The sequence below is a fragment of the Coloeus monedula genome, assembly GCF_965178545.1.
Source record: "Coloeus monedula genome assembly, chromosome: Z".
Taxonomy (NCBI): Eukaryota; Metazoa; Chordata; class Aves; order Passeriformes; family Corvidae; genus Coloeus; species Coloeus monedula.
The window spans coordinates 38,745,205-38,772,414 of NC_138822.1; the positions used below are offsets into that span (position 1 = coordinate 38,745,205).

A 27,210-nucleotide genomic window follows, 5' to 3' on the forward strand; every position below is an offset into this window, starting at 1 on the left:
CTTGAAAGAGGCACGTATGTCAAATATGCGTGTCATTTACACAGGTCTGCAGGAATATGTGTGTATTTAAGTATATAGGTATACATGCTGATTTACAAATGGGTATGTAGCCACATTACATCTATAGACCACAGAACAATGTTTCACTGGAAGCCAGCCCACAGGGGAAACAGGGCTATTTGGAATCAGAGTTTGACACACTAACATAGAAATATGACAATCCGCTTCCTACCTTGCTCCTGCACGTAGTATGCCAAAAACAAATCAAGCTCCTTGACTGATACTGTTATGTGATGTGGCTGGACGCAAAGTGCTGGATTTGTGCAATGTGGGGATTTCATGAGACGTTCTCCATCCGTACTTTCCAAGGGGATGCCTTTGAACAGGATCACCATGACTAGATCCAGACGCCAGACTTTGTCAGCCTGTCGCAGGCAATCGATTCTCCTAATCTTGCCCTTCTGGTCAGGATTGGACAACACACAGCATGGGTGCTTCTTCCCAGTAACCGTGAGCACAAAATCCTCCCGGAACTCTTGGCGAATATCTTTGCGCAGCTTGGCCAGGAGCCTGGATGCCCACTTCTGTTTAATTTCAGGCTTTTCACTAAGTAGCTCATCCTTGACTGCTCTTTCCTCATCCTTTGACATTCGTTTCTCATGTTTTTTAAAGTACTTGCGTTTTCGAGCCTGAAGATTGAACCAAGTATAGGCAATTGCACGGACATGTGGAAGAAGTGCCTCAATGAATGGGTGAAATTCATCCTGTGGAAAGAAGTGAAGGAAAAAAAAAGAAGAAGAGAACAAGAATACTCAAAGTCAGCAAGTTCTCATAACCAAAGCAGTATCAAGAAACGTTTCTGAAAATCTTTAAGTGAAATACAAGACGAAGAGAATAAACACTTTAAATTTACGCAAATTTCTGAATAACACTTTTTATGAAATTATTACTGCTGTCAGGCAGTAGACAAAAAGTGCATAGAGAATCACATTTTTCCCGTGTTTCATTCTTTGAAAGAACCGTGTGAAGATTTTATTTTGTACTCCTCCCCTCACTTCATCCCACAACGCTGCAGAGAAAACATAATTTAAGAGATGCTACCAAGATGTTTTCTTCCTAACATTTAAATATTTGAGTGAACAGGTAACATCAAGAAAAGTACCATTGCACAAAGAGGACACTATACGGTTTTAAAAAATCTGAGCAGAAATGTTCAGAAGGCTGAGGCAAATGCCACAGTTCATTTCTCTTCTCTGTGGCACAGAAACACAAAGCATATACATGCTCAGTGTAATGCCACACAGTTCCCGCTTTTGGAGCATGCTCTCAGCAAGAGACTGCTGGTGGCACAAAGAGCATGCGCCATTAAACTTGATCCATTTTCTTATCAAACGTCCAACATTCCAGCACTGAAACAGCACCATTCCAGTGGTGGTAACTAGAGAAACCAGTATACAGTAAGGAAAAGCAGGCGAAAGACACAACATGTCATATACAAATCCTGAACAGAAGCCTCTGTACTTTCAGCTCTTCTGGCTTCCCTCCCACCATCCCCCAAACTCTGTAAAATTAAGAGTTTATGAAGGTGAGAACAAAAATTTCATTTATGTCCTTCCAGCAGCTCCACTGAGGGTTTTGAAGCCCCACAGAGTCAGTTAATTTGTTAACTGATCACATGAGTGTGGCAATTATTCTAAACCCCTTAAAAATCAATCTGAGGTGTACAATGAAAAATGGCAACTTGGCACAAACTTTGCATTCTTTGTGTTTCTGCATGCTGTGGCAAAGAGACATTATGAGTCCACCACTGGTCCAATGTCGCTTTTGTGAAATCCATGCAATTTATTTACAGTTTCAAAATATCCCTTTCTGTCATTTGGCTTCACCTGCAAGTTCTTATCTTCTGCCTAGCAGCAATATGGATTGCATTAAGGGGGTAATGCTTAGTTGTTGTCTACAAGCACATCCTATAGCAATTAAATTAATTTCATTTGTCTGCTTAAAGTACCATCCTACACATAACTGTTAATATCTAAATAGACCTTCCCCAAAAACTTATTTTCAGTGAAAAAATCTGCTGTTTAAAACACTGCAATCTGCTTATCAAGCATTACTATATTTTGGGTTGAAAGGGAGACCTTAGGTGAGGTATCTTTCCTCCTGTGTGCAGGCATATTTAGTTTTAAATACCAGATTGCTCATCATACTTAGTGGCACAGTGCAATCAAACTAAAACTGAACCTATTTTATGCAATTATATTTAAGAATACAATTAACAAACTACTATTTTAGTTACACTGCTAGACAAGGAATGAATTATGTTTAATCAATAGGCTGATTAACTCCATTAGGTAAAAATGATGAAAGTAGAACTAATGGTCTCAATTATAGAGTGCAGACTGCCATTGCAGAAGCTTCAGGCAAAGAATTCCATTTTTAAATCTTTGAATTTCAAACAAACTTCAACATTTCCTGAATGTTAAAAATCCCACTAGATCTAGTTACCTCTCTTCCCTAACCATCCTTAAATCAAACTGAAAACAACAGAAAAGTTACAAACAGTTTGCCTATCACATTGTCTTCACAGGAAAAAAAAATAAGCAAAGGGAGGAAAAAAGGGAAAAAAAAGCAGAGTGGCAATATAGGAAGATACTTCAGGACATAAACGATTTCGCTACAGTATGATGCTGGAAAAAGACCTACAAAGGCAACAATTAAACTGATTAGTAGTTTCCAGCACAGATTTGAACAATTCTGATACTATACTGGCACATAAAACTAGGCCGTGGAAAGAGTTAAACCACAATCTGTTCTTTGTGTGGGAAGGCAGTACTGCTCTGAGCAACCACAGCCCATGATAAGACTTCCCTATCTTCATACGCTTTCTGATGCCATGCTTTTTTTCCTCTCAATTATAACTACTAAAGAAAGTTTATTCTTTCTCCTACAGACGTCATTTTAATTGAAGTATTCAAATAAAACAATTTTTTTTTTTTAATTAATGGGAGGATAAACACTGTACACTGTTAAATCCTCACAATTCATTTTAGGTTGAATAACACATTTACTACAGATTCTGAAAATTCTAACATCTGGGGCTAAAGGTGGGGTGATGGCAGGTGGCTGAAGAGCTTTAGGAGAAATTAATTTTTGCCTCAATACAATGATTTCCCCTACATCTAAACAGACTTTGGCATTTATAACTTAAAATGGCAATAAAATAAACATGGACATATTCTACACTAGAAGAATACTGCACATCTAGTTTTAATTTTGAAGGAGAGCATCATAAACTATTTCAGAATGACAATGTCTCGAGGTAATGCATATAGTATAAGCAATAATAACCTATAGTATTTTATATCTATGAAAATTTTATAGAGAATTTCACTGTTTAAATTCCATTCTGTAGCAGTTGAATGTTTCCTTTTCAAAAAGAGGGGAAAATAACCCCAAAAACATACACACCAAAAACTCCAACCTTTAAAAAACTGTATTAAGTTTTTTCTTTCACACCATTATTAAGTCCTAAAGATATAAATACAGCTGAAAAGTGTGAAGGATAAACACAGCAAAGAACATCCTGTTTGAAAGCAATTTTATCAGATTTTTTGAGCTATTCATTGTGCACCTGGAGTATTTTCAAATGAAAATACTACTGGACATGGAGACGTGCCCATAAAAATGATCCTAAATGGACATTTGCAATTAATCACACACATTCTCCACCAAATCTCCTAGAAAGGTATCTACAGAATTTTACTTTTCTCCCTTAATATTCACATAGACAATAGTGCATTATTTTTTGGTTTTATGTGGCGCTTATCCATGTGTCACAGTTGCTCTTGCAATGAAGTGATTTATGAAGGTAAGATTTTCAAATGTCATATCAAATAGGTCAGGTGAACCTTGTGTACTGGAAATTTAAATAAAATGGAAGTTACTAAATAACATCTATGTAGCTTGTAAATAAAGGAAAAATAACAGTCATCTAATGACGATAGATAGGCCAGGTTTTGTATATGGAAAAGAGAATATGCGGTGCCCTTCTTCTATCTTCCACTTTTAAACTTTGTATCAGCCCATGAAAGTTCAAACTGGGGACTGTATAATAAATACACCGGGCAGAAGTATAGAAATTTTATACAGAAAACTTCATCTACTCAATTTCCCTGCATAAATTTTCTCATGCCCAGTGAAACAACATATAAGGGCAAAAGAAAATACAACATATTGTGGGTTTTTGGACTACTGTAACATAAAAATAAACGATGGAAAAAATATCACAAGAGAGCAGGCACTAAAAGGCATGCAGTAACTACATCCTATTCATGCCTCAGCAAGACAGATAAATGCAGTCTCCACTCATTCCAAAACACAGAGAAAGATGTATATGGGAAAGACAGAAAGGGAGCCCCCAAAATTAAATTGCATTTGGTAAGCTTTCTTTGTCCTTGGATTAATTTTCACCCACAAAACTTTTATTGTAAGTGTGATGGTTAATACTCAAATTGCTAAGGATTGTCTTAAAGCTGTACTTCAGATTTTAGACTTGTTTCTAAAATGTGCTTCAGCGCTCTCTCGGCACAAACTGAACTACCACTTTCTTAAGTAGCTCCATCCAAACAGGTGTTCTGTGTTTACATTTACCAAAATATTTTCTTCTGAATATATATTACCACAGTCAATGTGCATTGCAAGAGTCCTAGAGACAGAGAACACAATAGAGAGAACAATTTTGTCAGTAATACTTTAATGCAATTGCTACTCAAAGTGAGATGAATCAATCTTTTGCCTTAAACAAATAAAGAATGCAAGGTATAAGATCTCATTGCTGGTGTAATTTTAATTTTTAATTTATGTAGAGAAAAAATTATTTATAAACCATTCGTATCATTCCAAGTAGGTAGGTAGTAAAAGATTTCAAACTAAAATCAATTCGCTGCAACTACGTTACATGCATGTATCACTAAATGGGAAGCGTCTCTGCACAGCACATGGTAGAGCATGATTGTAAAATATTATGGAGAAGGTATCAATGCACAAAAGCCAGGAACTGCTTTCTTGAATTAATGGCAGAAGTACATTGTAGTGGGTTTGTATACACCTGAGTGCAGTATTTTAAAACAAATTTGTAAAGAACGAGGAAATCTATTACATCAGTGAGTCCAAACAGCAAATATATGAAAGAAAATCATTAGAGCAGGAAACAAGATAATAAATTACCACTCTAAAAGAGGTGGTTGTGAAAATCTGTGTCGCAAATGCAAAAACTGCTTTCTTAAGTTGTACTCTCACATTTATATTCTGATGCAGAGGTTTTATTGCCTGTCAATAATTTCACACACCGGACAGCCTACACAGAATTAATTTTTCTAACCACAGATTCCACAGTAAGTAATTATTTCTATGTGTGTACCTGCAAGCATGTGTGTATCTGTTACGCAAAACGCCTCATATGTTTCTCTTTTGCAGAAAAAAATATCTCAATAACACTTTTTTCCAGCTTTCTTCCACTGCAGCTCACGTTTACTTACTGAAAATATCCATATCTAAGTCAATCACACTTAGATGCCAAACAAAATATAAACAATAAAAAATGTGTCAGCCAAAAAACTACAGGACTGCGTCCAATCACTGAATAAGCCTTATCATTGTTTCCATCTTCAATCACAATTTATGAATACTTTACTCCTTTTGAATTACAATGGTTTGTAACTGGGGAATAACTTAAATCATATTTATTTATTCACGGTGCAACTGTAAGTGCATCGCTGGCCTCTCTATAGCAGCCTTGCAGCAGACGTTACTTTCACACATTTTCTGCTTCTTTAGCTATTTGTTGCACCAATGTGGAAGCATGCAGTTATCGCTTAATCAGTTTACATCACATCCTCCTAAGACAGACTTTCACGAAAGCTGAAAACTGTCCCCGGGCTTTGCAGACCGGGTTTACCGTCCGAAACAAGCTCCGGTGCCCCGACGCTCGCTCGCCGATACCGTACGCCGGGCGAGGACGCTTCAGGGGCACCCGGAGAACTTCCCAAAGCTGCTCCCGAAACCCTTCAGGGTTCAAAATGTGCGTTTTGCCGCAGCGGGAACCCCCGCTCGGACTGCCCCTGCGCTCTGCGCCACGCCGTCGTCGCCCCCGCCCTCCGCTCCCCGCTCCGCGGCCCCGCATCGCACCGCGCCGACCGCCGCTCCCCTCCCGCCGTCCCGGTGACAGCCGCCGCTCGAGATCGAAAAGCGGCCGCGAGTGCGCTTGTAAAAAAAGGCTCGGTTTTTCCCCGTGCTGGGGAGAGTGCATGCTCCTCCGCCAGCACCACAATTTAGTGGGCAGGGGGAAAACGCCGTGCCCTAGTATAACTGAACGAGAAAACACTGCACAGCTTGGTCATCCCCGCTCACATCTCCCTCATTGTTGGCAGCCTGCATATTATTAATTAAGCATAAGACGGGATTACTTCTCACCGGCGAGCGGTCGTGTTTTGTCAAAAAAAGCACTTTTCCTTTCAAACCCTTTCATTAGGCTGTATGCAAACAGGCGAGCTGAAAAGAGTGCAAGTCGTTTGATTCCAATCAAATCAATACTTCTCAAACCTGTTTTTTTAGCTTAATTATGCTCATTTCCAGTTTGTTAACCTTTGACTTCTTATGCACCAACAATTAACAGTATTTGTCTACGGGTGACACTTTGAATGGATCTCCCCAAAACAATGGCCTGGTACAGTTTATTCTCTAATACTGCCTCCTGAGAGAGGAGTTTGGATCTGACAAGCAGTTACAACTGTGCTTTAACCCGTTACAACTACCAGCAATGACTCATTAACAACTCACATACATATAAATATTAAAAAAAAAAAAAATCCAACACGTGAAAATAAATAAATTAACAAATAAATTTAAAAAAAAAGTCTATACCTGAGTGAGACAGATTGGAGAATACATCATGACTTCGCTTTGAGAACACGCTGCCCGGAGAGCCCCTAAGAAAAGCCTCAAAAAGGAATAATTTCATCTATTCATTTTACAGTCATCTGAGACTCAAGGAAGATGAAATCAATCAGGACGGGGCTCTGCTCTGGATCACCACAACTTCACAACAAACCCCAGTCCTCCTTAAATAGCCAAAGATTCAAGTTCACTCCGTGTGCTAGATTTCCCGGGGTGAAATCCAATCTACACTTTTAACCCTCTTGTAGTCGGCGGCGCAGGAGTCTTGCTTTTGCTGCTGCTGCTGCTGCTGGTTGTTTTGCAGATGAGGGGGGAAGGACTCGGGGGGGTGGGGGGTGGGCGGGAGGATTTTTTTGTTTGGCTTTTTTTTTTTATCCTTCTTTCTTTTTCTTTCTTTTTCTTTTCTTTTTTTTTTTTTTTTTTTCCCCTTTGGGGGGGGATTTGTTTTTTCTTTTTTCAGAAGTTGGTGGTGCTGCCGTGATAACACGACACTGTCACCACGCTTTCGAAAGTTCAAGGTTACAGCCCGGAGCGGAGCAAGAGGCTCCCGGGCAGCGATGGCAGGCGAAACTTCGCCGGGCGGTCGGGACCGTGATGCGGGGGCGCGCCGAGACGGGGGCGCGCTCGGGCGGGCAGAGCGGGCGGCGCGGCCTGCGGGCTCCTCCGGCAGCTTCTGCTCGCCCGCCCGCCCTCGCTCTGCGGGCAATGGTGAGAGACTGCTTTCCAAACGGCCACCGTAATAAAAATGATCTCCTGAAAATTCAAACGATAAATCTCTCCCTGGCGCTCCCACCCGATTTGCTCTCAACGTGTCCGTGAGCGTCCCCCCCCCACCCCTCCCCTGACTCTGCAAAACTTGGAAGTTGAAAAATTCACCGGTTACACCCTGTGGACCCTATTCCAGCTCTCTCCCCAAATGAGATTTAAGTATTTTTTTTAATTATTTAATTACACCATCACCGCTTACACTCCTCCTCCTCCAGCAAACACATTCCTTCTCCACCAGATCCCTTTCCTCTGCCCTCCCTCTGCATTCATTACCACCGAACGCTGCAGAAGGAACGAGCACGTTTCGCAAACATCCCTCCCTCATTTTCCCGCTCTTCTGGTGGGAGAAAGTTGCGGGGGCGAAGGGGGGGTGGGGGGGGTGGGGGGTGAGACTGCCATCTGCGAGAGGCTTCTTTTTCTTCTTTCGGGGTACGACTTTGCCAGCTGCGGCGCGGCTCAGGCGCCCCCGCTTTCCCCCTCCCTCCGCGGGGGACACGGGGGAGGGCACCCCGCTCCGCCGCCCTCCCAAACGGAGGAAGCCTGTCCCGCACCGCCGGTGACTGATGTCCCCGCCCTCGCAGGCTGCGGCCGGGGGCGGCGACGGGGTCCCGGCTCCCGGGAGGTAACAGGGCGCGGGGTCTGGTTTAATTCTCCCGGGGCAGCTTTAACCAGGGGAGCCGGGAAAGAGGGTGGTGGGGGGGGGGGGAAACAGCGAAACTTATTTCTGCTCCTGTGAGGAGCGCTGCGACTCCGTGCCCAGCTCACGGAAGCGTCCGGTGTGTGCGGCCCCCACCCCCAGCACCGCCGCTGCGGGCAGGGGCGGCCGAGCGCCACCGGCGCTCCCTCCCGCTGCCCTTGCGCAGCCCCCGGCGGCGTCCCGGAGGGACCGCTGACTTCCTCCGTGCCCAAAGTGAGAGTTTATTCACGTCAGGCATTTCACAACGACACATCAAGGAAAGTAAGCAGGTTCAAGTCAACCATGAAATGGTCACTTTTTAACCCCGTCCTGTCCTCATTAGGGAAATGCTCAAACACAGCCCATTTTCAAAGAAAGTTCTTAATGAGGGGAGCTTGCCAAGGCTACCAGCTGCAATTCCCATAAATTTACAAACCAAAAGAAGCAGAGCGATGGGTGGGGGGAGGAGAGACCCCATACAAGACAGGTAATGTAAAAGGAAACAGCAACAGCACAATGCAGTAACCCTTGCAGAGTCCACGCCACATCCCCACAGCTCGGTTTCTGGCTACTCTTGCCCCTTTCCCTCAGATTTGCAGGGTTCAAACAACAGACATTCATCCTCTCTTCTACAGACTATCCTGATAAGTGACAAGTTAAAGATATACATTTAGGCTAGAAGGGATTACGCAAACTCGGGGTTAACGGTAATTAGCAACATTTATTTTTATATCTGGTGTAAAATACCCCCAAATCCTAGCGGTTTTTCCCCTACCCAGACAGTACATGAAGCTGATAATGCCAGATTTAAATTGTGGAGTATCCCTTCAAATAAGTATTCTATTTAACTGGAGTTAATTTACCATAAAAGACATTCCTCTCGGCACAAATGCACTGATGTCCTTGAACACACCTCTTAGAGTGCTTGAACTCTAACACAGCAAGCCATTATTGTGGACCTGATTTAAAATGACAGTAACTATCCTCTATCCCCTTTATCACTCTCATCCCTCCATAACGATCAGGGCAATCTGACCAACCCCTAACACCACATCAGCAAGACTGCCCCTGGGAGCTGCATAGATGTGAGAAGTCTCTCATTTCCCAGGCAGGACTTGCAGAAGGCCCCACTCCCTCCCATGATCTGGCCAAAGGATTGCTTTGCACAAGAGTCCTGTGCACTAAAAGCAAGAACTGCCTGGCAAAGTCTGGCAAGCATGAAAAAACAAATGGAGTGAGGTAAGGACAGAGAGAAACCAGTCACTTTCTGTAGCCTTTGCTGCTGCGAGGGATGTGGAGTCAGTATGAGATTGTGTTTGCATTCCCACAAGAGCTGGCTGAGGGTGGGTTTGCATCCCTACCCAGAGTGCAGAAGGTGGGAGACAAGCACAGACAGCCCTGCAGCATGTGCCAGTATCCCCCAGAACAGCACTGCTGAGGACCAGGCAAAGCCAGATACCCCCCACCCCAGAGCCAGTCTGCTGGCCAGGATTGAACAGGCCTCTCATATGGAAGCATCTTCAGGAAAATGGAACTGCCCAGCCAGCATGGCTCAAGCAGCATTTTGTCTTCTGAATGATCAGGAAAGGCAGGAATGGTACAGGTTGCCATGGGTTTACCCATGGGTTTGACCCAAAGGCCCTCAGTACGTGACAGAAAGCAGGCTGAACTGGGCACCCAAACACATGTTTCAGCTCTGTTGCTCCTAGTTAATCCCAACAGGAACCCATAAAGGACAGGGGCTTTGTCCTGGGAGAACTCTCCTCAGAAACATGTGTGCGTGCATGCCTATGCCCCCCATCTTCCTCCATCCCACTCCAACCCCTTGGCTCCTTTCACAGAAAAGCAAGCTAAAGATTCTTTCCAAAATGGATAAAAACCTACATTAAAACCATAACAAAATGTAAGTCTATCACTTACACTTGCTGCAGAGGTGTTTTAAAAAGGGTATTTAGTAACTGGGTTAGCCTGGAGAAATACAGCATTAATGCAACATGGACAGCAGCCACAGTGGCTGGGCCTTCGCATGCAGGGAGACCTTGAGAGAAAGTGGTTCAACTGCTTTCCAATTTTTGCTTGCATTAATTCCTCATGGCCCCAAAGACCCTTCTCTCCTTCCTCACATACTAAAAACCCTGTTAATGCTGCAAGTTCTCTACCCTTGAAGCTCCAGGCTGGAGGACAACTGTTTTTTGTCCTCACTGCCAGAGCTATGCCAACCGCATGCTGTATGTGGAAGTTCAACTAGCATTTCAATGTGGGCTATTAAGAAAATAAAAGTCACTGTCTGACCTTCCCCGTGAGACACACTGAGAGCTGTTCTCTAACACTAAATCCTAACCCATTGACTTCACAGAGCCAGGCTGGCCCTAAGGGATCCTGCTCTCAGGTGGGATGCAGTATGAGCGCTGATAACACCGCTTGGACACACACACAGCTGGGCAAAGGCACATGGGTGCTAGAAACCTCCATGTGACAAAAATGTACATTTAGAAAGAAAAGGCAGTTTTCACATCAGTAAGTGGCAGATATCAAAGCTGTGTGTGAGTGATCCTGAGCCTGCACTCTCCAGACTGGGGAGCTGCTCCCATGCTCCTCCTGCCTCCCATTTAACTCTGGCAGGGTGGCCAGGATGGGAGGACATCTACTGCATGATCTGAGATGCTCATGTCACAGGAAAGAACCACAAAGGCTTTTAGACACCATCGGCAGATGGGCTCACTCTCCTCCACCCATCCTAGCTCCCCAGGGCAGTTTTCTGCCAGCGGTGCAGACCCTCATATGCCAGACTTGCACTGAAAGCATGTATTTTCCCCCTCTCCCTCACAAACCATGCCCACAAATTTCACCAGATGCTGCAAAGTGGCACTGCCCTCAGGTTTCAGAGGTAACAACATTTAAAAGTGGAAAGGCCATTTAGACCATATATCTCACCTAGAGCAGAATTTCTGGTGCCCTTTGGCTGGACAACTGCTCAACTTTTTCAAGTTTTGGAGAACAAGACTATTATTAATGGAGCAAAAGGAAAGGAATTACTAATGTTGAAGTGTGAAGCCTAAGATTATCTCAGAATACAAGTGAGCAGTTTGGTCAAATGTCTAAACATACACAAACTGAACTTGTAAGAAATCAAGTTTTCATGAATATTCCAGTTTTCTCTTATAAAAGTCAGAAATAACTGATTGTGGCATATGGCATTTCATCTAAAGTACGAAATAGTTGAGAACTAGCACCAAAACTCTTATGTAAGAGGTTTCTTACATATAAGAGGGTTCTCTGTGATCCAACATGGAAGTTTTACATCTAGTTTAGTACTACCATTAGCTCCTTTTTTTACACTTTGTTAGAAAATTAACACACATGTCCATTCGATAAACAATTACTTAAGTACATATATAAATATTGAGTAGCACAAATAGAGTATAGTTTATGTCACTTATGAGCAACAAATAGTCTACACCATATTATATATTATATTATATTATATTATACTATATTATATTATATTATATTGTATATATTATATTATACTGTTACCTAATGGTGATTCTATCTGTAGGAGTGGTCATGGTGCCGTGCAAGACTTCTTGTACAAGCATATTAGCCTACAAAGCAAAGCTTTGCATCTTTGGCATAACCAGAGCCTTGGACAGTTTTCTTATGTGCAGGAGTACTGTCTGTGCATGGAGACATATATGTATATATAAACACATGTATATGCACAGAAATTCAGGAAAAAAACAACTAGTTAAATAAGCAAACTGAAAATATACTGGTTTCTGGGGCCTTGATATGTTTCACATGAGATTGAATTTTAAGTTACTTATGACTTAAAATGTAAACAGCAATCAGTACAACTTCTAAGTCAGTAGAGTATCAACAATAAAATCACGTCATAATAACTACTAGCACTTTTTGCTGGGTTTTGGGTAGGAAGAAGCACACACTGTATAGAAACTGTTTACATGTATGATCAATAGAAAGTGTGCACATATACAATCAAAAGAAAAGAAACACACTACTTACTCTAAACAGAGACACATATACATATGATGGGTGTGTGCACTTGACCCCTGTCCATGTATGGTTTGATGTGGACTATAATACTTGAGCTTTCCACAGCTCCCAGACCAGCAAATAAAAACATCAAACCTCAAGTGAAAAGCTGTAAACCACAGCATTTTGGGTTACACAACTGTGCCGTTTTTGTCCTCACTGCATCAGTCACATCCTCAGCCTTACAGAGGCATGAAACCCTTTTTCACCAATACAGTAAATTCCTTAAAAATTCACATGTGCTAATTTCAAATGCCCTGGACATTACCAGCAATGACAACACCACAAATAAAATTCCAACACATTTCTTTTCTGGCAGTTTATATCACTTGCCAGATTTTGAGAATATTGGGATAGAGGTGGGGGTGGGGGCAGCGTCTAGAAGCTGGATTTAAATGTCTGCCTAAATTAGAATTATAAAAGTGCTTGATCTTTTCCTTGTGATTCAACATTAAAATTGTAAGCATTGCAGCTCAAAACCTCTTCAGAGAATGTTATGAGTTAATCCTGTGTGTTTTGGCGCCTTTTCCCTGCCAGCTACTGTACTTTAAAGAAAAAAAAAAAAAAAAAAAAGCTGGAAATCTTGTCTGTCCCATCACAAGTTCAATGGCAGCACTTTCCAGCAGCGGGAGGAGAAGATGGCTATGTTCGCAGAACTAATAATAATTCAGATCACGCCACATCGGCATCTTGTGTCAGAGTCGAAACTGGCTTCCCCGCCCCCTTCAACCTGAGAGCTGCCAAGTCCTCACACACTCCGCATTCAACCACAACTTAATGGATGGGATATTGTGCATTAAAATGTGGCCCAGACACACAGGGGAAGAGAGGACAAGAGGGAAAGCAGACAGACACACACGCACACACACATACAAACAGACACGCAAGAGAAAGGAATGAATTAAAATACACACACAGGTCCTACAATAAAACGGCAGTGAAAAGGGGGGGGGGGGGGGGGGGGGGGGGGGGGGAAGAAACAAAAAGAAACCGTCTAGAGTAACTTTAAAAAACAAGCCAGAAATGCCACCCTAACACTGCATCCTGCTATATAGCATGAAAGAGACCAGCACAAGTCTCCAGACAATTTATGGAGCAGACGATACACAGCACCAATGCCATTTCCTCCACACGATACATTCAAATTGCAGTCCATTAACTACAAAAACCACTAAAACAGCCAGAGAGAAAATATTATATTAAAATGTGAGTAGGAAGCAATTTCTACAGCAACAAGAAAGAGGGGGAAAGATCTGTCTGTTAGGTATCAATAAAGTAGCATTTGCATTAATCCTTTCCAGCATTTAACTGATAGTTGTCTGCCAGAGAAAAAGGGGGAGAGGGGAACGCTTGAAGCAGGAAATGTGCCAAGTTCAGCACTTTTGGATGCAAACTCCCATCAACTGATTTCTGGCACAAAAGTATGATCCATATACAAAATCTGCCAAAAAAAAAAAAAAAAAAAAAAAAGCCAAATACAAACAATCCACCACTTAAATCTTATCCTATAAAGAAGAAGTAGTATCAGCATTTAACAACAGGGTATAACACCCACTTTGAAACCACAGAGACACAATCTCAGCCTGGAGGAATTACAAAACAAGAGTCAATTGAGTTTTTAAAAAAATATATATATGTAAAAATAAAAATCACTTAAGCACCATGTACCATTATGGTGTACTTCATTAAATGAACGAGATCTTGAAATCTGCAACACACCACTGGGCCTTTCGCTTCACGTTTCCCAGGATGCATATCAATTTTCTCAAGGGCCCAGTGTGTTGGGGTCTTTTTGTTGTTCTTGGTTTTTTGAGTATATTTTTATTTTTTATCTCCTGAAGTGGCCTTCTACTTTTTATATTGGTTTGGGATGTCGGGGGGGCTTTTGTTTTGTTTGCTGTTGCGGTTTGGGCTGGTTTGGGGTGACTTTTGGGGGGGGGGGGGCAGGGGGGTGTTATTATTATAGTTGCTGTTGCTATTGTTGTTGTTATTATTATTATCATTAATATTATTATTATTATTTACTCAGGTAAATTTGAATTTATTTTGTTGCCAGCTTTTTGCCTGACACCGAACGGGATGAAAATTCTTGGAGTGGGCGAGGGAAAAGGCGTTGAAGTCACAGCCTGTGGGCAGAGCGCTCCTCCTCCTCCTCCTCTTCCTCTCTTTCCCAGTCTCCTTTCCTCTTTTGAGCTGCCAGGCTGGAGAACACGTTTCAGTGGCGTCTGACTTGAACTCGGGCCAAGAATTCCTTTTCCACCCCCTCCCCCCCCCGCAAATTTTAAACTCTTATATATCCACACACGTATAGATGGGTATGTTTACGGCAGGGACGTCCCTGCCCGCCTTCCTCCTCTGCCTCCGCCTGCGGACGCCGGGCCGCCCCAGCCTCCTTCCAGCTTCGGCCACGGGCTGCTCGGCCACGGGCTGCTCCTCCTCCTCCATCTCTCCCTCCATCTCTCCCCCTGCTCCGCCGCCGGCCCGCGGGAAGCGCGGCTCTCCGCTTCCGCCTGGCGGCTGCCGCACGCAGCGGGGCCGCCGCGGGCTGCTGCGCATTAAGGACGAACAATTCCTCAGCTTAGCCCTCTCAGGCCACGCTAGGCGAGTATGGTTCTTCGCACTTGTTTTTTTCTGAAAGGCTTTTGCACACAGGTTATGTAATTTCATGGTTTCAGATGCCACCTTTTATAAGCTGTCGCATCATACTGCTCGCTGCCTGCAGGATTAACTCCGCCCCAGAGGAATTGTTAGCCGGTCCAAACCCGAAGGCCGTAAGGCAACCTCGCACAGGAAGGATTTCACATCTAAAACTTCCTACACAATTAAGGCACTTACAATGAAATAAATAAAACTGCATGAGGTAAAAGTGTGTGAAGAGTTTTAATCAATCAGATAACAAACACATTCCTTCCTGTTAAAAATTGGCAAGTACAAACTGTAAAGAATCTTCATAATTACTTGGAGGCCATTGCTAGGAGTATCAGAGCTTCTCAGGAAGTTAATTTTCTTTTGTCTGGTTTGAGAAAAACAGCTTAAGCTTCTAAAAATGCAGTCTACTCTTATAATGAAGCAGAAATTGCCATGAAATAGGAAAAAAAAATGAAATATAAGTTTCAGACTTCAGACAAATCACTCTAGAGTTTTGCTTTATTTTTTAGAGTTTTCTTTACTTTTATGATCCTTTTATAAAGAAGTAAAACCTAAAAAATTTGAATTATGAATTTGTCTATTCACTGAGAATGGGAAATGATTGTTCGTGCTATGTGTGGCAGATTTTGAAAACTTTACACCAGCCAGTCAATCAAGTGGAGAGCAGACCTTTCTCTGTGCCAAAAGGAACCTGCAGGTGTTGATTTTTTAATTTTAAATGTTTTCCCCTTTTCTATAGAATGAAAGTTTTATTTTTGAAAGTTGCACACTATTAACAATTTGCGCTAGTCAACAATTCTCAACAGAATTTTTGCAAGAACTTTGGCAGTATTTCATTTAGATTTTGAGGCCTTTTTTTGCTCCTTAGTTTTGACTTTGGTCTTGCTGTTGTGATTGCTGACAAAGATTCAATTTCTGGTAGACAGTCCCTCTACTCACTGCAGCTTTCTCTGTTTTGTTGATTGGTTGGCTGTTTTTGTTGAGTCTGTATATTTACTAAGCCTAACTTTGCATGTGATTTAGCAAACAATTGCTAAATTGATTTATATCAAATGACAGCAATAATGGTGTCAGGAAAGAAATAAGTATTTCGGTCCTTTAGAAAGAAAAATTGTGTTGCACAAAGCTGTCATACTTAATCTAGGTTTAGTTTAAACCTAGATGGTCATAAGCAAATTTCATTAACATATTTTTAAGTCCAAAAACTGTGTTATATGTCATTTCCATAGCTTTCGATTTCTGAGTTCTACAGCACTAACATGTGTTGATTATGGCTTTCTTTTCCATAAATGTAATCAAAGGCTCATATATTTTGTAATAGGCTGACCTTAATTCCTGTTGATTATGGATTTTTTTTTGTTTTCTGAGGTTGTAATATCAATATGCTTGATACTTTTTAACATTCAGAATGGATAAAACAGGAAGACTGTAAATAGTTTTCTTCCATGGATAATGGTTACCAAGTCAGTTACTCATCCATGTATGAGTGGATAGCAATCTGAAGAAAGATAGACTCACTTGCAGAATTTCCACTACAACAAATAACAAAGAATTATTTGACATCTTTATAACAGAATTTGTGAGAAATATCAAATGTTTCAAGACATGTTATTTTTGAAGATGCTGATGTAAATTTACTCTATTAAAATCTCTGTATTTCCAAGGTTTGCTTACTAACTGACAGGACAGGAAAATTAAATAAGTGAAAGGGGACCTTGTACATCAGTGGTTCAAGAGTCAAGTCTGTGAAGTAATGCAGTCATGGGATAGACCGAGCAAACAAGGATCACATTAAGCAACAATGCAGTTGGCAGGGTCTGGGTACAGTTTGACTGTGTGCATGAGGGGCACAGCCATTCCTATTCATAACAGGGTAACTGAGAAAACCACATAGCTTTGGATAAATACATCATTTTGCACGTGTGAAAAAATACTCTTAACCCACCAGCTTTCAAGTAGGAGCTTCCCACTTTTTGCAGAAAGGCCACTGTAGTAAAAAGTTGCTGCTTCCTATTCCTGAAGCCTATTCCATTCAGGTTTGTCTGAGCAGGACACCATGAAAACTCCACGATTTGCACATGTGCGCAACACTTGCTCATTACTTCTGGAAGTTCATACTTTTGCCATGCTGCTCTTCACAGGACCCCAGCCCCGCCGAGCCTCCCGCACAGTCTCCTAGCAACTAGGAGAATTACAACTCTCACTTTGGCACTGGCAAAATCATTCCTTCTGCTGCTTCCCCCAGGCAAGCACTCTGCAGTCCAGGGTGAAATGCACTGGGCAGAAAGATGGGGAGTACTGGTCAGAAGGCTTGCAGAGGCTGATGTCAGTAATTCTCCGTGTTGCCAAGCAAAGCCCGGAGTTCCCACCCGCTGCAGCAGGGTCAATTTCCAGTTGTTTCCAGCCCTGCTCTGGCATATTAGGTAGGGGAGAATTCAAGCAGATTTCATCAAATTATTTCTAAAATTCTGTGACTTCAGCAAGCAGTATCAAAGTTGTTACAGTAGACCGGATTTTCCATTTTGGATAATAAATCAAGACAGGAAAGGAACTATGGCATATACAGTTTTAGTCAGCAGCAGGTCTCCCTTTCCTTGTCCAGGAAAGCAACTGTAGAATCCTGATACACAGCATCTCTTCTTGCCCAGTTAATAGTCTCATACTGTGTATTTGTATTTTTTTAGACCTCTTCTATTAAAATATGGCAGAAACATTATCACAACATCACCACTCAACCGTATCATCATGTCATCACCAAAACAAATTAAAAGATTAGGAAATAAGTGAAACAGTGAAAGGTAGAAAATCTTGTGTATGTTCCATAAAAGAGCCTTCAGCTCTTCAACTTTACTTAATAATAGAGGAAAGTGTAATTTCTTCCCCCACACCCTTGTTTCTCTCAATCCACAGGATTGCTAAGGAACTGTAACATTGTTGGTTTTTAATAGGAAAAAAAAAGAAAAGCTGAGGCTTAATGGTAGCATTTAAATGGCATACAGAGCCCTTTGAGTTCACACCTCATTAAGGTGAACAGGAAGAGAAGGGGTGCACATCTTTGTTGTTACTTTTGCCTTGCAGCATTTTCAGCCAAGCTATGTGAACAGACCAGCAGCATATTAACTAATTTTGTAGCAGCTGTATTTTTGTAGCAGGTTTGTTTTGTTTGGGTTTGGGGTTTTTTTTAAGTTTAAAAATTTCAGAACATTGTGAAATGGAGCCAGGGCAGGCCCTTAAAGGATAATTATTTTGGCTTCCTATTTTTTGCAAGTCAATCTACCAGATCCAATTCTCCTTCCTTATCCAGTTGAGGGGTTTCTTTGGACTAAACTTCACATGCCCTTCACATTCTGAGATGTGTTCCATAGCATCAAAAGTGACTTCGCACAGTATCTTTTGCCCTGGGCACAAGCATGCTTATCTGAGATGGCCAAACACAGGTACATTTGTAAGTTGTCTGTTACATACCCCTGTAACAGACTGTATGCTGCAGTTGCATAGGTGATCAGATTTGGCCCTAGAATAGGTTTGGCACTGGGATCCCTCAGCAAATTTGCTGACAACAGCAAGCTGTGTGGTAAGGTCGACACGCTGAAAGTCAGGGATGCCATCCAGAGGGACCTTGACAAGCTTGAGAGGCCGGTATGTGCAAACATCATGAAGCTCAGCAAGGCCAAGTACAAGGTCCTGCATCTGGAGTTGGAGCAATCCCAAGTGCAAATACAGTCTGCGCAGAGAATGGATTGAAAGCAGCCCTGGGGAGAAAGACTCGGGGGTGTTCGTGGACAAGAAGGTCAACATGACCCAGCAATGTGTGCTTGCAGTCCAGAGAGCCAACCACATCCTCAGCTGCATCCAAAGCAGTGTGGCCAACAGGTCAAGGGAGGTGAATCTGCCTCTCTACTGTTCATGTCAGACCCCACCCAGAGTGCTGCATTCGGCTCTGGGGTCAACATAGCAAGGACATGGACCTGTTGGAATGAGTACAGAGTCACTAAGTTGATCACTGGACTGGAGCATCTGTCCTGTGAGGACAGGCTGAGAGTTGGAGCTGTTCAGCCTGGTGAAGAGAGAGATTCAGGGAGACTTAAGAGTACCTTCCAGTACATAAACAGTGCTACAAGAAAGCTGGAGAGGGACTTCTCACGAGGGCGTGTAGTGATAACACAGGAGTGAATGGCCTTAAGCTGAAGGAGAGTAGGTTTAGGTTAGATAATAGGAAGAAATTCTTTACTACAAAGGTGGTGAGGCACAGGCATATGTTGCCCAGAGAGGCTGTGGGCTCCCCATTCCTAGAGCAGGCTGGATGGGGCTCTGAGCAGCCTGGTCAAGTGGGAAGATCCCTGCCCATGGCAGGGGGATTGGAATGACATGATCTTTAAGGTCCCTTCCAACCTAAACCATTATATGATTCTAGGATTTCTGACCATGTCTTCCAAGTCTTTTAGCACTTTTCAGCTTGAGAGCATGATTCAAAAGAGTAAGAGGAAGAACTCCTGTAAAAAAGTTCTATTAGCCTGCTAACCCAGCTTCTCACTTCCATTTCTCTCCTTTTCTGTTACGTCAAACTGAACGTGGATCAACAACTCCCAAAAATGGCTTCACTGTTATCATAGCAGGAGAGATTAGGGAAGGTAGTAAAGGTTATTTTCATGCAAACATCTGACTTTGCACTTTTACACTGGCATCTCCAGGATGATGGAAGGAGAGCTTATTTCTACTGATGGATCCTCATGTGATGTCCGGCAGACACTGACACTTAGTGCATGCCACAATCATTGTGTGTTGTCCTGTTGGCACACCAGCATGACAATTTGTGCAAAAGAAATCTATTCTCTCAGCATATAGTCAGGATATTCAACACTTCCGCATGAAAAAGAAATATGCATGAGGATCAATCATAAACTTTTCCTGCCCCCATCTCCAGGACCACCCAGCAGGGCAGATGTTTTTGTCCAAGCTGAATGATTTTGACACCCGGTGGCTTTTTCATCCTGACTTCAACAGGTCTGTGTCATTTTGGTGTCATCAAGGCAGCTGAAGATCCTGTGGTAGAGAAGATTTTTACATGATTGATGATTTTGTTTCTCTTGCTGGTGTGCTTAAGATAATACCTAAGGTCTAAAAGAATGGACTTCACAAACTGCTCTGCAGACAGGGTTAATACTGTGGATATACGGCACTTTACCAATCCCATAGAACGCCCAACCATCTCAACCTGAAAGACAACACAGGTTTCTGTCATCCACGGAGCAGAAAGATGACCAGAATGCTGCTGTCCCAGAGATGACATTCACCATTTTGAATAACAGGGATCTTACTCCCTCATGAGAATATGTATATTGAAAATATGTGTATGTCATTTTAAGAAACACCTCTTGCCCTCTTCATGTATCCAGCAGAAGATTCTCAGCTGGTTGAGAGTGGTAAAGTGTGAACTCAGTAGGCTAAAGAAAATCAGTAAATCCTTCTTACTGATTAATTTCTGAATAGAAGCATGGCCAGTGCCATTTCTACTCCTGCCTTCTACAGTCTCCTGCACAATATCTCTAAGGAAGAGGCCCTCCAAGGCTCTCCAACAGTTTTCAGGGCACTGCAGACCTGAGACAGGTGGCTAGCTAGTGTGCTTCCCATCAGTGGGGAAGGGTCCAGTAAGCAGCAAAAGAACAAAATTAAAGCATTCTCTTTGGTGTTTTGTAATATGCAAGACAAAATTTCATGCTATGGAAACAAAATGGGACATGGCACTCTTCTCCAGCACCCATGGATATGTTTTCCATGGTTTTTTCGACTATCAGGCAACTGAATATGTTAGAGTCTTCCTAATTAATTCTTCCCTGCTGCACATTCACAAGCCTGGGAATACCTATGAAGATTATCTAATGTATTTATTAAATAATTTTTAGAACATTAAAAAATATATTACAAATAATCTGTTATATAAGCACTTTTAAAATCATCACAGGCATTTCAGCTGCTTATAATAATGATTTTTAAAGATGCAGATTTGCAGTGCCAGTAAGTACTGGCAGTACAGTCACACTGTTGGTTGAGAATGATTTCTGAAGGATACTATTTCCCTTTGACCACACACCAGTGCACTCTGTGGGAACCGAGTGAATGGTAAGCAGTACCCACTTCCAGTCCTGGAAAAACTGAAAATCTTGTACTCTGTGGTGACAGCACTAGTTGTGTGAGAAGACAGTGTACAGAAGCAGGCACCAGTGAAATATTTGGGCTGATTATGTTCCAGGAGTGGGAACCCTTGCCTTGGAAACCGTGGGACGAGTCACTGCTACTTTTTCTCTTCTGTCTTGCTGTGGGCTCTTCTAGTCCTGGTCAGAGGGGTCACTTTACCCTCTTCCTTTCCCTTAGCTTCTTTTTTCTTTTGTTAGGCATTGCTCTTCCTCATTTCATGGCTTAAGTGTTCATCTGCCTAATGTCCAGAGTTGATGCATACTTCATGCCCATATGAGCTCCTTCTATACTCTGTTGATTCTGCTTTGCTTATTGACTCACTCCAAGAGGAGGAAGATTTCTTCAGGAAAAATTATGAGCATATCTCCTGTCCTCAATTCAAAGAAAAGAAGACTATCTCCTTTACATTCTATGACCCGGCAAGACCACAGACCTCCTCCTTTATGCCTGCATTTTGGCCCATATATTGTCTGCTAGCAACCAGGTTCCCAGTTCATTAGTGCATTATGGGGGGGACTTCAGGTTAGTTTGTTAATTGACTGGAAAGACAAGTCAGGGAAAATGGACTAGACAGTCATACCAGAATGTTTGTAAGGAGAGATTACTGGTAAGAAGACAAGTTTCTCATGTGTAAAAATCTCCACCTGACACCACATGAGTCAATTAGTGAAGAGCATACTATGGTAGAGACAGGGCTGGTGAGCTACAGGAAGTTTATTCTGGCCAAGAAGCCTATGTAATGTTGATATATTAATCTTTAAATGCTAAAGGCAAATACTGGCATCCTGGACTATTTAAGCAGGCATTGACACAAGACTAAGGTGAAGATTAGCCCAGACTGTCAAATTTATTCTCTTCTCTCCTAGGATGAAAGGTTATGAATGGACAACCTCAAGAAAGCCTTGGGTGGAGATTTTTACTACAAACAATCACTGATGATCTATAATCTGGATTTGGAGACAGTGTTTCAGCATAACTCTGTACTGTTGTAGACAGAGAGTGCTCTCTGGAGAAACAAGAAGCTGGAGTGGCTAAATGAAAACTCATTGTTTTCTTTAAAAAATAAGATATTTAGTTCAAAAGCAGGTATTTTAGGCAGTCACGTGGGCTATTCAAGATCACCATAGTCACAGCTGTGCAAGTGCACAGCAAAGTGTGTTTTTGCTGTATTTTGCTGCACTAGATTTATAATGGCACACCCTGAAATCATACAAAGCTTTCTTGTCTTCATCCCTGAACATGCCCCACTAACAGGGTTGATTTTCCATGTAGCTACCAAAATGAAACTGTAAACCGTGATCACATCAGGGAGTAACCAAACCCCCTGATGAGCGTGGTGTTGTCAAGATCTGGTTAACCTCAGCAGCATGTCCAAGGTGAGACAAGCATGTAAAAATAGAATGAGCTACATGACAGGAGATTAAATGTGCATAAGCCACAAGTGACCACAGGTAATTTGTGTTGCATAGGGGTAAGCCACAGTAAGGGAGTGGAGCAACACAGGCCCAGGGAACAGCAGTGCAGCCCTGAAGAGCTACCAAAGTGTGGCATAACAGTTTCGAACTTTGCTAGGAGTCACTCACTATAGTGAGCCTCTCAGAGCCAGTTTTAAAATGAAGCCCATATCCTTTCTGTAACTAACAGCTGGACAAGCAATCCTGTCTCTCAAATACATGCAAGTTCAGAGTGAAAACAAAATTATTTAGAAGTATTTAAGCTAAAATATAAACCCTGCTTCATACTTTAAACATACAGTGACTTTTCTGAAAGACTTGGTTTTGTGTTCCGAGGAAGAATTCCTGGCATGCTAATATTTTTTATTAGACACAGGAAATTTGAATTCCAAAGGTGACATTTTCGGTACACTTTGAACATATGGAAAACAAGGCTATAACGGAACTTCTCTGTAGCTTAATTGTACCCAGTAGTTCTGTGAATACTCTGAATACAGAGATGCATGCACTCAATAAGGTAAGACTATTAATCTTTCTGTTAATTGGCTTAACTGATTAATGAAGTAATATATTTTGCAGCACAATATATATTAATGCAAGCAAGTGGCAAAGAAGGACACAACTGAGCTCTTGAGTAGAGGAAATAGAGAAAGTCAGAAGAAGGTGTGACTGCCAGCAGCTGGAGGTCTGTCTAGGCCAAGAGCAGCTCGATTTGACTAGGATGAGGAAAAGCAAGTGTTGTCACAAGAGTGGTGCTGATTGATAAGGCAAAACCAAATCAAGGCAAGTTTTATCTCTTTCATTATCCTTCTAGCCCCCAACATCACCATTTTTATCATAACCCCTCCCTGTCTTCCTTCTGCTTTTTGCTAAGCTGGAGAAATGAAAATATGTTTGGAAGTAGGAGGAGCTGAAGCAGCAGAAAGGTGTGTAGAGGGCATGAAGAAAGGTCTATCAGACTTCAAAGTATGTGAAGGAAAGTAATACATGAGCCTCTCCAAAGAGGCAAAATTAACTTACAGCCCATAAGTAGAAATACGATCCATTTTGTTCCAAAGAATGTATTTTGGATATATTCATACTTTCTGTATAGATGTATATTAGAGGAAAAAAAGCAAGCAGTGCTTTTCCATGATAATGTTATGTAGTGCTTTCTTCTGCACCAATGAGAGGAGTTTCTTTTCTCATTATGGTTTTACTTTCCCTCACTGAACCACATCCTCTCTTGTTTTCTGTGAAATTTTGACAAATTTCTCTGCAAAAACATGGGTTTCTTTGTTTCTGGAGTGCATTGTGCCTATAACTCTCGTGGCCTCAATTCAGGAATAGGATTTGTTTAGATGTCTTTTTTCACTGCTACTCTCTTTTCAAGACTGAGCTGTGATAGTGGAATGAAAATATTAGAAATAAGTCTTCTCCAGCACCAGAAAAGCTGCAGCGTGTCCTAACACCTCTCCTTGAAGGCAGGATGAAGATTAAACCCAGACCACACCAACAAGACCCAGCACCATCCTTAATCCAGCAGTGCCCACACAGAGAGGCTGTCCTACCAAAATTGCAGTTCAGACCAGGGTGATCCCAACCCCATGCTCAGCAGCTGCGTCAGGGCCTAGGGCAGGCTATTTTCCCTATGGCATGGACAGTGCCCGTACGGCGTGGGCAGGCTACATGATGCCCAATCTCCTTTAGCCCAGGGGAAGCAGGGCAAGCGACTGCAGTGGGAAAGGCCCCGTGGCAGCCAGTGTGGGGCTACACTGCTATGCTGCCTCCTCTCTCCACCCCACAACAGGCAGGCAGAGGTGCCACAGCTGGAGGGGAGGCAATTACAGAACAGTGTGACAGGGAAGACATGACATTTGTGGGCTCCTTTCCTTCCCCTGCCAGGAGCACTCACTCAGCATCTCTTTTTTCTTTATTTATTTTCTTTTTTTTTTTTAATGTTTGTTTTAATTTTATTGTATTTCCTACAATGTGGAAGGGAGCTGCAGCCAAAAATAATGTTGCCAAGCCAAGGGGATTGGCACACATTGCTTGGAGTCTGCAGCAAGAGCAGAGGCTTTAAATAGACTGAGCTCTGGCTACAAGCTGCTCCTGGAGGGCTGGCAGTCTCACCCCAGTGAGCAGAGACACCAACTGAGGGTGCAGGATGACCTGCACCTCTGTGTCCCTGTGCCTGTGGGGTGTTTTACCCCCATCTGTGTTCAGCACCTTCACCACCCCTAGCTCCCTGCTCACCCCAGGGCAGACTGGTGGGCTGCGAAGGCTGGCAGTGCAATCCATCCCCTGGAAATAACTCTACAGTTACTAGAAATCTGTCGTCAGTAAAGCTGTAGTGGTCTGGTGGCAGCACAATGTGCATGGTGGGGAAGCCTCCGCTCCAAGTGTTACACGTGTGAAATGCCAAATGTGGTGAGAGCTAGCCCAGAGAGGAGGTATTGGATGGCTTCACAACCCTGCTGCCACAAAAGCTGTGCAGTATTGCTGTTTCAAGAGACATTGACCACTGGTGAATTTTTCAAGATAAAGCAGATAACACGATTTCTATTTCATCATCCTTTCCGTGAACCAAAAGTAATGCCTGCGAACAAGCCTCACCACAGCTATTTAAACAAAAACCTCAAAGCCTGGCAAACCCGGTCAACTCTCCCCCTTGGATGACAGTGCCGTGGGGGCAGGGCGATGAGCTCCGTTTTGTAGCAGTGCACTGCCACTGTCGAAGACGTAGGAGGGCCCGGAAAAGAGCTCCTCTGAAGCCTGCAGAGTTCTTCGGTGTTGGGAATTTACCCTTTGCCTGGCACTTGTCGTGCAAATAAACCACGAACCCCTGCAAAGCTGCAGTGCTGAAGGCTGAAGCGTGTCTTTGCTCCTTTGAATTTTCTCCTGCCTCGCAGCCCTTATTTCGTCACCACCCTGTATTTCTGTTTCACAGCAGCCGCCGATGACTTCTCTCTTCCGAGGGGAGAGGCTCCCTCCGCCCTCCCCTCGATCCCTGCCCTCCGGGAGGCGCTGGGGCTGGGGCCGCCCGTCCTGGGGGGCTTGAGGGGGAGCCGGGCGCCCGCTCCGGGCAGCATCTTTCCGCACTCTTCTGCGGCCTCTCGCTGCTTCCGCTTCACACTCTCGCTGCAGGGCAGCTTGGCATGTCCTTCCCTGAGCTTTCAAAGGCTGCCTGCGCAACGAAAGTCACTTTCTTCACTTGCTAGTTTCATTCCTTAACTTCGGACCTGCTGCGTCCTCACAACCTCAATCTCCCAAATAGACGAACTCCAAAAATGGGTCGGTTTCTCCTTGTTTCCCCCTCTATATGCACATTTCCTTGACTCTTTTTTGTAGTTGTTATTCTGACCGGGTATTGCTCCGTCCCGAGAAAGAACAGTATTTTCAGTCCAATACCAATTTCTAATGTAGAATAAAGAAGACAGCAGTTAACGTAAATAAATACTTAGGATACAGCAGACATATGTTGGTCATTTCCTCTCTGACATCCCAGTGTTATTTCTACGGCGGACGGCAGCACCACTTACGCATGTTCCAAAGACAGGGTACTCTTTCTAAGGGAGTATCGTCTAAGGTAACGACACAGAGCAGGTAGGGGCGCCCCTACCCCTCTTTTAAAGACCCGACTGCTTCTTTTTCTCTCTCTCGCCAATGGATACACAAGACAATGAGGGAACAAGGAAATGTTCAGACTCTTAGGCTTCACTAGATGGAAAAAAAAAAAAGAAAAACAAAAAACCACACCAAAAAACAAAAACAAACCAGAAAAACCCAAACCAAAAACCCACCCTCCACTAGCGGCTTCAGCCGCGTTAGGAAAGTTTCCACTCACAACAGCAGCTGCAAAGTTGGTTGATGGATCGACTGGTATTTGGGGCTAAAAATTCACGTATTTAAAGCTGAAAAAATGAATGAGCCGATCCTTCTACCGTCACTGCCCTGCTCCCGAAAAAATCCCACCCAAAACATCGAACGGGCTCGCTCCGCCGCCGCGAAGCCCGAGCGCAGCCAGAGCATCGGCAGCAGCGGAGCGGTGCTTGGCTTTTGTCTCCATACGCTTTCTGCCTTTCCTTCCAAACTTTTGGACGCTCGCTCCGAGCTGTATTTATAGACCTGGAGCTCACGGCTGTATTTTTCCTTGTGCCTCCTTTGGCTTGGGCTTAAGTCACTGGCGGGGGAAATATAAGAGGCAGGCAGTCAGGCAGGCAGACAAATGGGAGGACAGAAGGGGGAAAAGCTGAAAGTACCGCAGGCAGGACGCGAAGGGAGGCTGGGGAAGGCGGCCGGAGGTACGGGACTCCCCTTGCTCTTGGTGGGCGAGAGAGAGGTAACGGTGAAAGTCCAGCCCCAGCTCCCTGGGTGGGGAAAGGAAAGCCTCTTGCCCGCGGGAAAGGGGGAGGCTGGGACTGCCGTCCCATCCCAGTGAGAGAACCTCAGAGGAGCCGAATCAAGAAGAGCTTGTGT

At 43.2% G+C, this 27,210-nt stretch overlaps 1 protein-coding gene across 7 annotated transcripts in view; it reads right to left on the bottom strand.

Moving 5' to 3' along the window:
* The window catches only part of NFIB (nuclear factor I B), a 169,330-nt gene extending 162,149 nt beyond the window's left edge, over positions 1 to 7,181 (bottom strand). For 3 of the 7 annotated variants that reach the window (XR_014227284.1, XM_082301856.1, XM_082301855.1), the window contains exons 1-2: positions 6,922 to 7,181; positions 233 to 764 (exon numbers count right to left, since the gene is read on the bottom strand). Coding sequence is in view for 6 of the 7 variants with exons in the window: in XM_082301856.1 (XP_082157982.1) it covers positions 233 to 764; positions 6,922 to 6,951 (562 nt within the window). In the remaining variant the exon portion in view is untranslated. The remainder of the gene's footprint in view (positions 1 to 232; positions 765 to 6,921) is intronic. The other 4 variants (XM_082301859.1, XM_082301858.1, XM_082301857.1 and 1 more) reach the window with 2 other exon arrangements.
* Between the last annotated feature and the right edge of the window lie 20,029 nt (positions 7,182 to 27,210).